This window comes from Lutzomyia longipalpis, chromosome 1, assembly GCF_024334085.1.
Source record: "Lutzomyia longipalpis isolate SR_M1_2022 chromosome 1, ASM2433408v1".
Lineage (NCBI taxonomy): Eukaryota > Metazoa > Arthropoda > Insecta > Diptera > Psychodidae > Lutzomyia > Lutzomyia longipalpis.
The window spans coordinates 47634929-47646641 of record NC_074707.1 but is presented as its reverse complement, the minus strand read 5'-3'; the positions used below and the strand labels follow the sequence as shown (position 1 = coordinate 47646641).

Sequence of the window (11713 nt, the reverse complement as noted above, 5' to 3'; positions counted from 1 at the left end):
CTCGATGTGTTTAAGCGTACAAATTCCCTTTTCTTATGTTTACAACAATATTTCTCGGAAAATCTGTGTGAGAGAGAGGAGAGAGAGAGATTTAATAAAAACGGAAACATGTACAATTCCCATGGATTCTATTCTTAAATTTAATGTTCGACACCACATTAGAGCATTTTACTCGTGATGATTTGCCTTATCGCATTGCGCGTGGATTTCTAATTATTTATGTGCGATGATGAAAAGAGGTCATTCTTATGCTCTCCAACACTACATACAACTTAATAAAAAATTAAGGCAAAAAAAGGCTCTGACTGGTGATAGTAATTTACGCTTTTGAGTGATGATCTTGATGCAGAATCATCTGCGGGAGAACGTGAATTGAGAGAGCGAAGAGAGAGAGCTGAAATGTGGTGAATTTTCAGCAAAATCTGCGGGTATGTATTTGCGAAAATGCATGAACAGCAGTACATTATGTTATTCCCTGGAACTACACCATTCGCAGGAAATGCAATGGTTAATCCTAGACCTTATGGCATATTGCTTGGGAATCTCTATTGTGAGGGGATGAATTTATTTTTAAAATGATTAAGTAAAATTGCTTATTGCTTGTACAGAGACTTGAGGAAAGCCTTTTAAAGAATAATTTTGAGATTTTCTTACATTTAAAAAAAATTATTCAACCCTTCAAGGATCATTTGAATCTTTTGAAAGTTTTATGACTTTTATTATGAAGTTTTAAGCCTTTTAAAGCCTTCTGGACCACGTTTAATATTTCAAACTAAGTAAATGAGAATTTATTAAAGAACTCTTAACACACTATTATTTATTAAGGTCACAATTAATTGATTTTGAACTAATTTATAATCTTTAAATCCTGTGGCAAAAAAGGTAAATTTTTAACAAAAAAAACTTTAGTTTCCGCGAGTCTTTCTATGGTTAATTTCGTTTACTAATATTTAGAGACCAAAATTAATTTCTTTATTCGATTTTAATTAGGTATCTTTGATCAGTTTTAACTCCGATTAGGAAAAACTCAAATTTTTGAATTAATCTTTTAAGTACTAAAAATCAGAGATTAGAATGAATTAACAGGAATCGATTTGAACTATTTTTTTATTTGAATTTGTTCTAATTTTATTTCCTTTATGAAAAATCGAATTTTATAATTTTTCAATATATTTTTCATAGATAAATACAAACCAAGCCCACCCTAAAGGTTATTTCTAATGACAGCATTCTCACAACACAATTTTCCTTTTCAACTTCTTCCATAAATTGTTCTCAGCTCTATTGCAATAGCTGTCAAACTGATTAAACAAGCTCACGAGGATACTACATACTCCGGAGATTCCCTCGCGCTCTATGTAAAAGGCTTCGAGCTCGAGCTCACGCGCGTTTCCTGCACACAAACATATGTTTCACTTGCTTTTGGCGCTTTTTTTTTTGCTCCCCATATATATGTATTTCTCATGACTCTCCTCCTCATTTTCCCATCTCTATTCTGCCCAAGATTTGGAGCATTTGGAGCAGAGTCAGGGGAATTATTTTTCAGTTTCTCCCGAGATTCCAAAGGCGCAACATTAAAGTGCAGTTAAAAAGTGATTTTCTTTTTGGAAAAATTTCGTTCGTTTAATTGCAGCGTAAAATTTCATTTCTTTGGGAATCTCAAAGAGGTGAGTAGCAAAAAAAAGCTTCCAAAGAAAGCTCATGAAGGCTTCAAAGGAAAAAAAAAGAGTTTTCAAAAGAAAGAAAAGAATTATTCTTTAAATTATAAATAAAAGAAGTGACATCATAAAAATTCATTCCACTAAATTTATTTTAATTAACATGGCAGACGATTTTCGCATCCGATAAAATGAATTCAAGTGAAAATAATCAAGATTTTGCAATGAGTTGTTCTCATTCTTTCAACAAATAAGAAAAAAAAAGAACGTCCTCCAAGTTTTTGCTTTGGAAGTTAGTTCTCATTTTTTTTTATTCATCAAAAAGAGGAAGACGCGATAAGACCATGGAGAGATCTCGCCTCATTATAAAATGCTTTGCACTGCATTCCGTTCTAAATGAAAATTGTAATCAGGATGTTGAAAATGTGTGTTTATGTACATGAAGTGTGATAAAGTCTAATTGAAATTCTTGCATCAGAGACAGTGTGTGGTTAAATTGTTGTGGAAAAAAATGAATAGAAAATTACCAACTTTGTGTTAAATGAAGTTTTGTGTGTGGAAAAGTGCATAAAACGCGTAAATTAATCTACTGTCTGTACTGCATTTTGTGGTTTAATAAATTGATAAAGTTTGTAAATTAAAAAGAAAAAGAATTGGAGGATAAGATGCTCAAACGAGACCAAATATTATTTTAACCCCAATTTAGTTAATTTACCTTTATTTTTTAATTTTATAATCAAAATCGAAATCAATTTAATTTTTGGAAAGTTTAATCATCATCATCATCACTATGCAGGTTTCACAGCGCGCAACAACTTGGGCTATATGCGCTGTTTGGTGTAATTATCGGGGCCCCCCCGAATGGTATTGTGTATAAGAGTCAATGGTTTAGAGTTTTTTTTTTTTAAATTTTAGTCTTTAGTCCACTTTTTTCCACAAATAACAACACTTTTTTTATACTGTCCTCATTACCATTATCACCGATAAAGTCAACTAAGATGCCACCGAGGCTATTTCTAATGTCAGAGAACTCAAGGCACTCCTCAAGTAGGTGCTGGACCGTAATGGTTTTATCACCCGCGCACACATCACATTTTGGGGGACGAACACTTCCCTCCATAAGGTACCCGTGGGTCACACGCGTGTGCCCTATTCTTAAGCGAGTGAGGATGCACAATTCCCTTCTGGAAAGATTGCTGGGGCGAACAAGGGAGGACGGATCATTGCAAATACTTCTCAGCTTATTCTCACAGGAGACGCTTCTCCATCTCTCTCGCCTTTTCTCCCGCCACAGGGACTCGGACTCACGTTGGAAATCCTCAAGGGATATCCTGTGATCGTCCAGGAGGCATCTGTTAATGGAGGAGTTGGCCAAGAAATCCGCCGTTTCATTGCCTGGGATGCCGCAATGCCCAGGGATCCAAACGATTTTGTTCCCCGGATTTTTTATCAACAGGTCCCTGATGTTGGTAATAGAAGATGCACGGGAGTCAAATCCGAGCACAGCGTTACAAACAGATAGACTGTCTGTAAGGATAACTCTGTGATCTGAGCTCTCTGGACTGAAACGCAGAGCATACAAGATGGCAGAGGCCTCCGCCGAAAAGACTGACGCCTCCTTTCTCAACTTCTTCGCCAATTTTAGCTCAGGGGACACCCTGAAAACTCCAAACCCTGTACCGCCTATCTGTTTAGTTCCATCGGTGTAGAAAAGGCTGCTTCCCTGCATGTTCTCCAATTTTTGCATTACCATCCCTCGGTACTCCAAGGGGTGGGTTTCTCTCTTTTTGTAGAAGCTAAGAGAAGTATCCACTGAAGTCTCAATAAAGTTCCATGGAGGGTTATTGGGCAAAGCCCCACGACGCACGGTCATTTGGGGAAGTTTGTATTCACGCATCCGATGAAGATAGTGATCAACAATGGAAGTAATTCTTCTGCTTTTGGAGATTTTTCTGCCGATGATTACTTTATGCAAAAAGTGGGAAGGGTCAGCCTTGACCTTATTCGCCCAACGCATTATTTGCAAACTTCTTCTTTCCTCTAAGCTCGGCATATTGGCTTCAGCAAGGACACTCTCGATAGGTGAGGACTTAAACGCTCCGATTGAAAGGCGAATTGCGGTGTTGTAGGGACCGTTGAGCTTACTAAGAGTGGAAACCGATGCAGTTCCGTAGGCTTGGACTCCGTAGTCATACTTGCCTCCCACTACAGCAAGAGACACCTGCAGCAACCGTGATCTATCCGCACCCCATGACGTGTTGGCCAACGTCTTGATCATCTGCACTCTTTTAGCACATTGCACTTTCAGTTCAGTGACGTGTTGTTTGAAGGATAGTTTGTTGTCGAAGATAATCCCGAGAATCTTAATAGTTTCCTCAGTAGCAATTGAAAAGTTGTGCATTGTGAAGCAGGGAGGGGTCAGACAGGGCATGTGTCGGCAGAAATGCATCGCTTTCGTTTTTTGGGCTGAGAAGTTGAAGCCGTAGTCCTTAGACCAACTCTCCAAGCACTTGATCGCCTTTTGCACTTCTATTTTGGAACTGCCGTCCCTTGAGCTGGCGAAGATCACCAGATCGTCTGCATACAGAAGATGCTCTATTTTGCAGAAAGAAAGGGAATGAGAAACCCCACTCATTGCAACCAAGAAGAGAGGAACGCTTAGTACGCTTCCAGTTGGGACTCCGTTGATCTGGGTGAGTGATTCCGAAACAGTGGATCCCACCGCCACACTGAACTCCCTGTCAGACAAGAAGTTAGTGATATAGGCGAGAATCTCTCCATCGATGCCCCACATCCTTAGCTGATTCAAAATGATCACCCTCCACAGTCTTTCATATGCCTTCTCCAAGTCGAAGCTAACGCAGTAGACATGGTCTCCTCTGTTCAAAGCATCCGCCACGAAATGCTGAAGATAAGCCAGATTATCAGATGTGGACTTATTTTTTCGAAAGCCTGATTGGTTGGTGGGCAACAACCGGTGCCTTTCCAACCACCACATAAGTCTATCCGCCACCATCTTTTCCAAGATCTTGCCAACACAGCTTAGGAGCGATATTGGGCGATAGCTGTTCGGGTCCAGGGGAGATTTGCCAGGTTTCAGAATTGGGATAACAATGGCGTTTTTCCAATCCTTGGGAATCTTTCCCTCCAGAAACACCCTATTGAAGATAATCAGCAGCCTCTCTTTTCCGGAGACCGGTAGTTTTTTGAGCATACTGTAGGAGATATCGTCCGGCCCGCAAGACTTTCCTTTGGCCGAGTGAAGTGCTTTTTCTAGTTCTCTAAAAGAAAACTCGGAGTTGAGAGAGTGTGTCTGGCGTTCCGATGCGAAGCTGAGACAGGTCAAAGCCTCTCTTCTGGAAAGATCCTCCGGGCTAAGATGAGAATCGTCAGAGTTACGACGGAAAGCAAAGGCCAGGGTACGTGCAATGACTTTCGGCTCGGAAGAAAAACCGTCCTCACCCATGATTTCTTTTGGGGCACTACTGCGTGAATTTCCATTTATTCTACTTATCTTATTCCATACCTCCTTGGATGGTGTATCGGGTCTGATATCAGCAACATAGTCCCTCCATGCTTTCTGTTTGGCCTCCAGGACTGCTCTCTTCACCTCGCTTCGTTTAATACGATAAGCGTCCAAGATCGCTGGTGTGGGTTTGCCTCTCACTTTTCTTCCCAACTTCTTTTTTTCCGTGACTAGTTTGGCTAGTGACTTGGACCACCAGGGGACTATTTTTTTAAGCGGGGCTCTCGTGGATTTTGGAATATTGGCCTTAGCCACCGAAACCAACACCTCTCCGAAAACCCTCACCGCCTCGTCAGGATCCTCAAGAAGCTCGACTCCCTCCAGGCCACCGTCCAGGCCCCGCTGAAAGCCTGGCCAGTCCGCTCTATCCTCGATCCATCTCTGTCTTGGTCTATTAACGGCAGATTGGGAGGTGGAAGATATTACAATGGGATAGTGATCGCTGTTGTACGAGTCATCCAGAACATCCCAGCTGTAGAACAACTCGAGGCCCGGCGTACAGAGCGAGACATCGATGCAAGAAGAGGAGCCATGTCCTGGGCTTGTGTATGTGATTCTACCATCGTTGAGGACATTTAAGCTATGGTCTTCGATGAATCTCTCTATAGTTCGTCCCCTGGAGTTGGCTCTCTCGAATCCCCAAAGGCCGCTCTTAGCGTTCATATCCGCCAAAAGCAAAATTGGGTCAGGAAGTTGCCACATTAGGCGATTCATTTCCATCAATAAGATATCTTCAGCTGGATTCAAATACAGGGAGCAGATTGTCATTTTTCGGCCATGAATGGAGGTTGACACTGCAGTGCATTGGAGGGGCGTATCAATAACAACTCTTTTTGCTCCTAGGGAAGATTTTGCTAAAATTGCTGTGCCTCCTTTGGCAGTATTAGATGGGTGATTGTTGTAAAAGATGTCGTAGCCACTGAGGGATGGGGACTTTCTGCTTGTTAAGTGGGTTTCTTGTAGGGCAATAATAGATGGATCGAAGTCCTTACACAGTAAATTCAAATCAATGAAATTATTAAAAAACCCATTGATATTGTATTGTATTATCGTTGTTTTATTCGGCATTTAAAATACAAAAGATTTTGATTGAGTGTGTGTGTGTGTATGTGTGTATAAGAGTGATAAGAGTGCGATCACTTGATGAGTATTTTGGAGAGAGTTAAAGTAGCGGTATTGGTTGTGCATTGATTCATGTGTTTTTTGTACATGCTGAGTAGTGGTGATAGGAGAGGACAAGCCATGCGGCGTGTCCCCAAGTGGGATTAAAAAGTGTGGCTTTTTTGTCGAATTAATCCTAACAATGGGATCAGATTCAATAATCCGACCATTGAAAAGACCATTTATGAATCTGTGTCCATTTGTTGGTTTTCTGTGAGTGTATCTTTGTTGTTGATTGTGCGTGTTGTAGGGGTGTTTGGAATTTTGCCTTGAATTAAAGCATCTGCTGCATTCATGACTTCCTTCAATCGTTCTTCAAGAGGGACATTTCTCGTACTTTTTGGGGTTCCATGTTCAGAACTACGTGACATTTTTCTCGGTGGGGTGGCGCGGGGTTCTGTGTTGTTTTGTGCTACAATTTGCTGTGTTTGTTCCACTGAAATTCCTGCGGCTACTTCAGTGGTTGTTGATGAGGAAAGTGAAGTGCTACTTCCTAACATCTGTCTCTCCTTGTCGGCCCTACAGATGGCCTCCTCGATGAGCTGTTCATCTTCTTTCTCGGAATTGATTCGCTTAGTGCCTCTGGGGTTTGTTGGTCGAGGTTTTTCTGGTGGAGGAATTGCTGAAGGTTTTCGATGGGCAGGGATTTCTCTTGCGGCTCTACTAACCTGGGTTGGCTTCTGGCTTGGAAGGTAAGGGAATTCTTCGTCGTCTAACGCCTGGAAGGAGTTACTGAGGACAATCTGCCTGAAACTGTAAGCATTTTTCCTCGGACGTGGGAACATCAGGGTGGCCTCGTTACGGCAGAGATTTTGTGACGCCATTGCGATTCTAATATTCAGCTGCCTCATTCTTTCTGGACAGGACGAGTCACCTGAGCGGTGCTGTCCCTGGCAAAGGATACATTTGGGGTGATTTTTTGACTCACAATTTGCTGCAAAATGGTTTCCCCAGCAGATCATGCATTTGGTCTCCTCCTCCTTGCAGATGGACTTCCAGTGGCCAATCCTCCAGCACTTTTTGCATTGTTGGAGCCTTTGGATGAAGGGCTCGCAACGAATCCTGGCGTAATTGATGAAGACGTGTTGGGGTGTATCTGTGCCGTGAAAGTACACTTTCATCCTTCTTGTGTCCATCATTTCCGAATTCCCGCTGTTGAAATCTCTCCTCTTTATTCTCTCTACCTTCAGGGGCTTAAACTGGCGCGAGTCCATTCTTTCAAAAATGTCTTTTTCAGAATACTCAGTATCTATATCAAAGATAATTGCACAGCTGGCCACATAATAAAGTGGTATGTACAGTTTGTAACCGGCTACTTTGATGGATAGATTTTTGCACAAGTCGTTCGCTGCTTTTTTGTCACTACAATGGATCACTGCACTACTTTTGCCAATCTTAACGATCTCAGACACTGTGCCTTCTTCACAATTCTTCTTAATGATGTCACCAAGAAATAAGGGGCTGATGTTCTCTTTAACGCACATGACTCTATAACCATTGTAATTGACTCCCGGGAGATAATCAAAGGATTCAAAGTTTGTTCGAGGGGGGGGGCCCCCACCGGGCTCAGGGCCCTTCATATCAACACCGAAGCTCTCTCCAAGCACAAGCCCTTTTCTGCACAAGCTCAACAAGAAACTGCGATAAGAACTTCGCGATTATTGAAAAAAAAAAGAGAAAAACTCAGGGGAAGCGAGCTGAGAAATTTGCGCTAAATTACTAGCACGACCGCACTCGCTGGACGCAATGCGAGAACTGAAAGTTTAATCAAAAGTTTACTAAAATAAAATAATTTAAAATTCTTGTCAGTGATAAATAAAATCTTTTGAACAATAAATCATTGAATGCTACAAAATCAATTCATTCTTGCAGGGATACTGCAAAAATTATTAATACAGATTTGAAAGCTTCAAAGTTGTTTAAAAAAAAATCTTGCAATTAGGAAATTAATTAAATTCTGGGAATTAAATCTTCAAGACGATTTCATTTAAAAGTCGTGAAAAGTATATTATTTTCTCTGAAAATTCTGGGAAAATTATTACTATCAGCCAAAGGTTAATAGTTTTACTTGAGATAATAAATTATTTTCCCAACATTTTCCTAGAAAATGATCATGTTTTTATAATTATCATAAATAAAATCATATAATGACAAATTCGATTTTTGTGAAAATTAAAGCTTCTTATTTCCATTTTTTCCAACAAATCGAATTCATCTTTCAATGAACTTTTAACTGTGAGCTTTTAGGAATTCTTGCGCTCTCATTAAAGTTTTTCCCTGGAATTCTCTTTGTAGGAGCTAAAATGGGGAAATTTGAAAGGATTTTCCTGCTTCTAGCGTCTTTCCTCGTCCTCTTCAGTGTCTGTGCACGAGCTGAGGTAATAGTTTTATGCATTTTTTAATTATATTTCATGCTCTTTTACCTTTTTCTGCGTCTCACAGAAAATTTTCGAAAGAGTTTCTTAAATTAATTTTCGTCTCCTCGCATTTTGAGTGAGTTTCAGAAGAAGAAGAAACCCAGAAAAAGACTCCAACTGGGCTAAAAGTTTATCAACGCTTTTGATGATAATTTTTTAGTCAACTTCCAGTGATTTTTTTTTTGTGTTTCTTCTTCTTCTGATTGCGGAATCAAAGCAAAAATGAGCGAATGAATAAATTTTCTTTTTTAAGGAGGAGGATATTGTGGATATGCTATCATCCGATGAAATGCTGGACATTGATGAGGATTTACTGAGAACTCTGGAACAGGAACAACATGTGAGTTAAAGATTTTTTTTCTTAAAGAGAATTTAGGGGAATAAAAATAGAAATAAAACGCGCGGTTTGTTGTTTATTGAATCTCTGATGAGAATCAGAGCTTTATTATACTTTTATTTTTCACAAAGATCATGTGAAAATGTTGTATTTCGTCTTTCATTGCTTCCGCCTTGACCGATGATTCCCTCACAGTACGACAGATAAGTTTTTCATCTTTCGCCTCTCATACAAAAAAAATGTAGATTTATAAGCAAATTTTATTAAATTCTCCATTCAGCTCTTCTAAGTAAATCCTTCGGGTTTTCTAAGTGTTTATAGATGTATGATCTTTCTTCTTTTCTCTCATCTCCCTCCATTAAGCTCAAAGATTTAGCCCGTGAGAACCAGCATGCTGCCAAAGAAGCCCAATTAGCTGCTGCTGAAGTTGGACCCGGGGCACCCCCACAGATCTCTGATCCATGCGCTAAAGTTCACTGCGGTGCTGGACGGATCTGCCAGGCTGATGGGATGAGTGCATCATGTGTATGCGTCCCTGAATGTCCCGATGAGGTGGATCCCCGCAGGAAGGTTTGCACGAATAAGAATGAAACATGGGCCTCTGATTGCGAAGTTTATCGCCAACGATGCCTCTGTGACACAAAGGACGCCGGATGCATGGGCAAGGAATTCCGTCACATACACATTGATTACTACGGAGAATGCCGCGATATGCCGGTAAATTTAATTTTTTTTATTACTTAATTGACAATTTTTGGTCTTCTTTTTCCCTCTAATAAGGATTTTTGTTAAAAAAAATCAATTTGCATCCACAAGAGAATTAGAGAATATTTTCCCTTTGAAAAAAAAAAAAACGTCCTTTCCCTCCAAAATTGCAACCTTTCCCACAGAGGGGAGGATAAGTAATTAAAAACAGTGCCAAAATATCGCTAAGGATTGTTTTCTTTGGCAATATTCAATGAAAGGAGTAACTATGAAGTTTTTCCCAACGATGCATCAGTATTTTAAAATCCGAGTTTTTCGTCGATAGTGGAAAGTCCTTACCCAAAGAAACTCAGAATCTTTCCAGAGCTTTCGACCCCGCTCGGAGCCTTCTTCAGTGGCTAGCATAGAGAGGGTTTTTATTAAAGAAAATCTTTACAAAAAATTATTTTTCCATCGTAGGGATTTTCTTTAATAAAAGTGCCTCACTCTATGCTAGCCACTGAAGAAGGCTCCGAGCAGGGCCGAAAGCTCTGGAAAGATTCTGAGTTTCTCTGGGTAAGAAGTTTCCACAACCGACGAAAAACCCGGATTTTAAAATATAGAAAGGAGTAACATTGATCGCAAGAATTACATAAAAACCATTTTAAATGCATTTTTTCTTAAGATTTTATTTGGATATATTTTATTTTAATTTATGGATAATTTTGAGCAACAGTGTAGACGCCAGGTGGTACTAGGCGTCTCCATTTAACTGTAATTCCATGCTAGAAGGGGCGTGAACTAGAATCAGAAGCCTTTTTGTTCATTTTTGAATTGATTTTAAGCCGTGATGGAGACGCCTGGTATAATCTAACATTAAAATTGCAAGAATTGCAATTAATAGTTAATTTAAAATTCAAAATATCTACTTTTGGAAGAACTAGGTGCCTCCATTTGGACTTCAATTTGTCAGTCATTAGTTCAAACCAGGCAGATTTTTTTTAAGTTTTGTGATTTTAAAGAAGAATTGGAAGATAAAGAAATGGAGGCGCCTGGTGCAATAGTTTTCTCTTAATTTTCCCTCAAAAACTTCCCACAAAAAATTGTTTTATTGCAAAAATCTCATTTCAATGAATTAAAAGAAAAATTAATGAATTTTTTTAAGCAAAGATCGTCAAGATTGCAACAAAGTGACCAACATCACCGCAATTACTCGCCCCTTTCATTTCTCACGCTCTCTGCATCCCCTACAAAAATTCTTCCCCAGCATAAAGTACATAAATTATGCGCAAAGAGAGGGTAATGAAATTCTCATTTCTTTTTTTTTCTTTGGTAAAACAGGAATGTACCGAAGAGGAGATGAATGATTTCCCGCGTCGTATGCGAGACTGGCTATTCAACGTAATGCGCGACCTGGCGGAGCGTCAGGAGCTGAATCAGCACTACTTGAACATGGAGATGGAGGCCGAGAGTAACATGACGCGTCGCTGGGCAAATGCAGCCGTTTGGAAGTGGTGCGATCTCGACAGTTCCAACGATCGCAGCGTTTCGCGTCACGAACTCTTCCCCATCAGGGCACCCCTTATGAGCCTTGAGCACTGCATTGCTCCCTTCCTGGAGTCCTGTGACCCCGATGGGGATCACAGAATCACCCTGAAGGAGTGGGGGAAATGCCTCGAAATTGACGAGGGCGAGATGAATGAGCAATGCGCTGATATTACAGCCGATCATGGAAATATGCCATAGATTTGCGTGTTTAGGAAGTTTCTTTCTGAGACGCAGTGTGTGCTCACCCTCAATAGAATTATGTGGGGGCGCTATGTAGCCAAAGTGCATTTTAATGTTAACTCTCTTTGTGGCAATAAATCCTCGATAAATTCTTCTTAAAATTTAAGGAGGGAATTGTTTGACTTTTGAAGGTTTTTTTTCT

General features: G+C 40.1%; 1 protein-coding gene across 1 annotated transcript; it reads left to right on the top strand.

Moving 5' to 3' along the window:
• The first annotated feature begins 1307 nt into the window (after window positions 1-1307).
• Window positions 1308-11677, top strand: LOC129787930 (SPARC). The gene is made up of 5 exons (XM_055823774.1): window positions 1308-1667; window positions 8641-8723; window positions 9016-9102; window positions 9463-9816; window positions 11125-11677. Exons 2-5 carry the CDS (start codon window positions 8649-8651, stop codon window positions 11527-11529), a joined length of 921 nt encoding a protein of 306 aa, XP_055679749.1. The 5' UTR covers window positions 1308-1667; window positions 8641-8648; the 3' UTR covers window positions 11530-11677.
• Window positions 11678-11713: the final 36 nt, after the last annotated feature.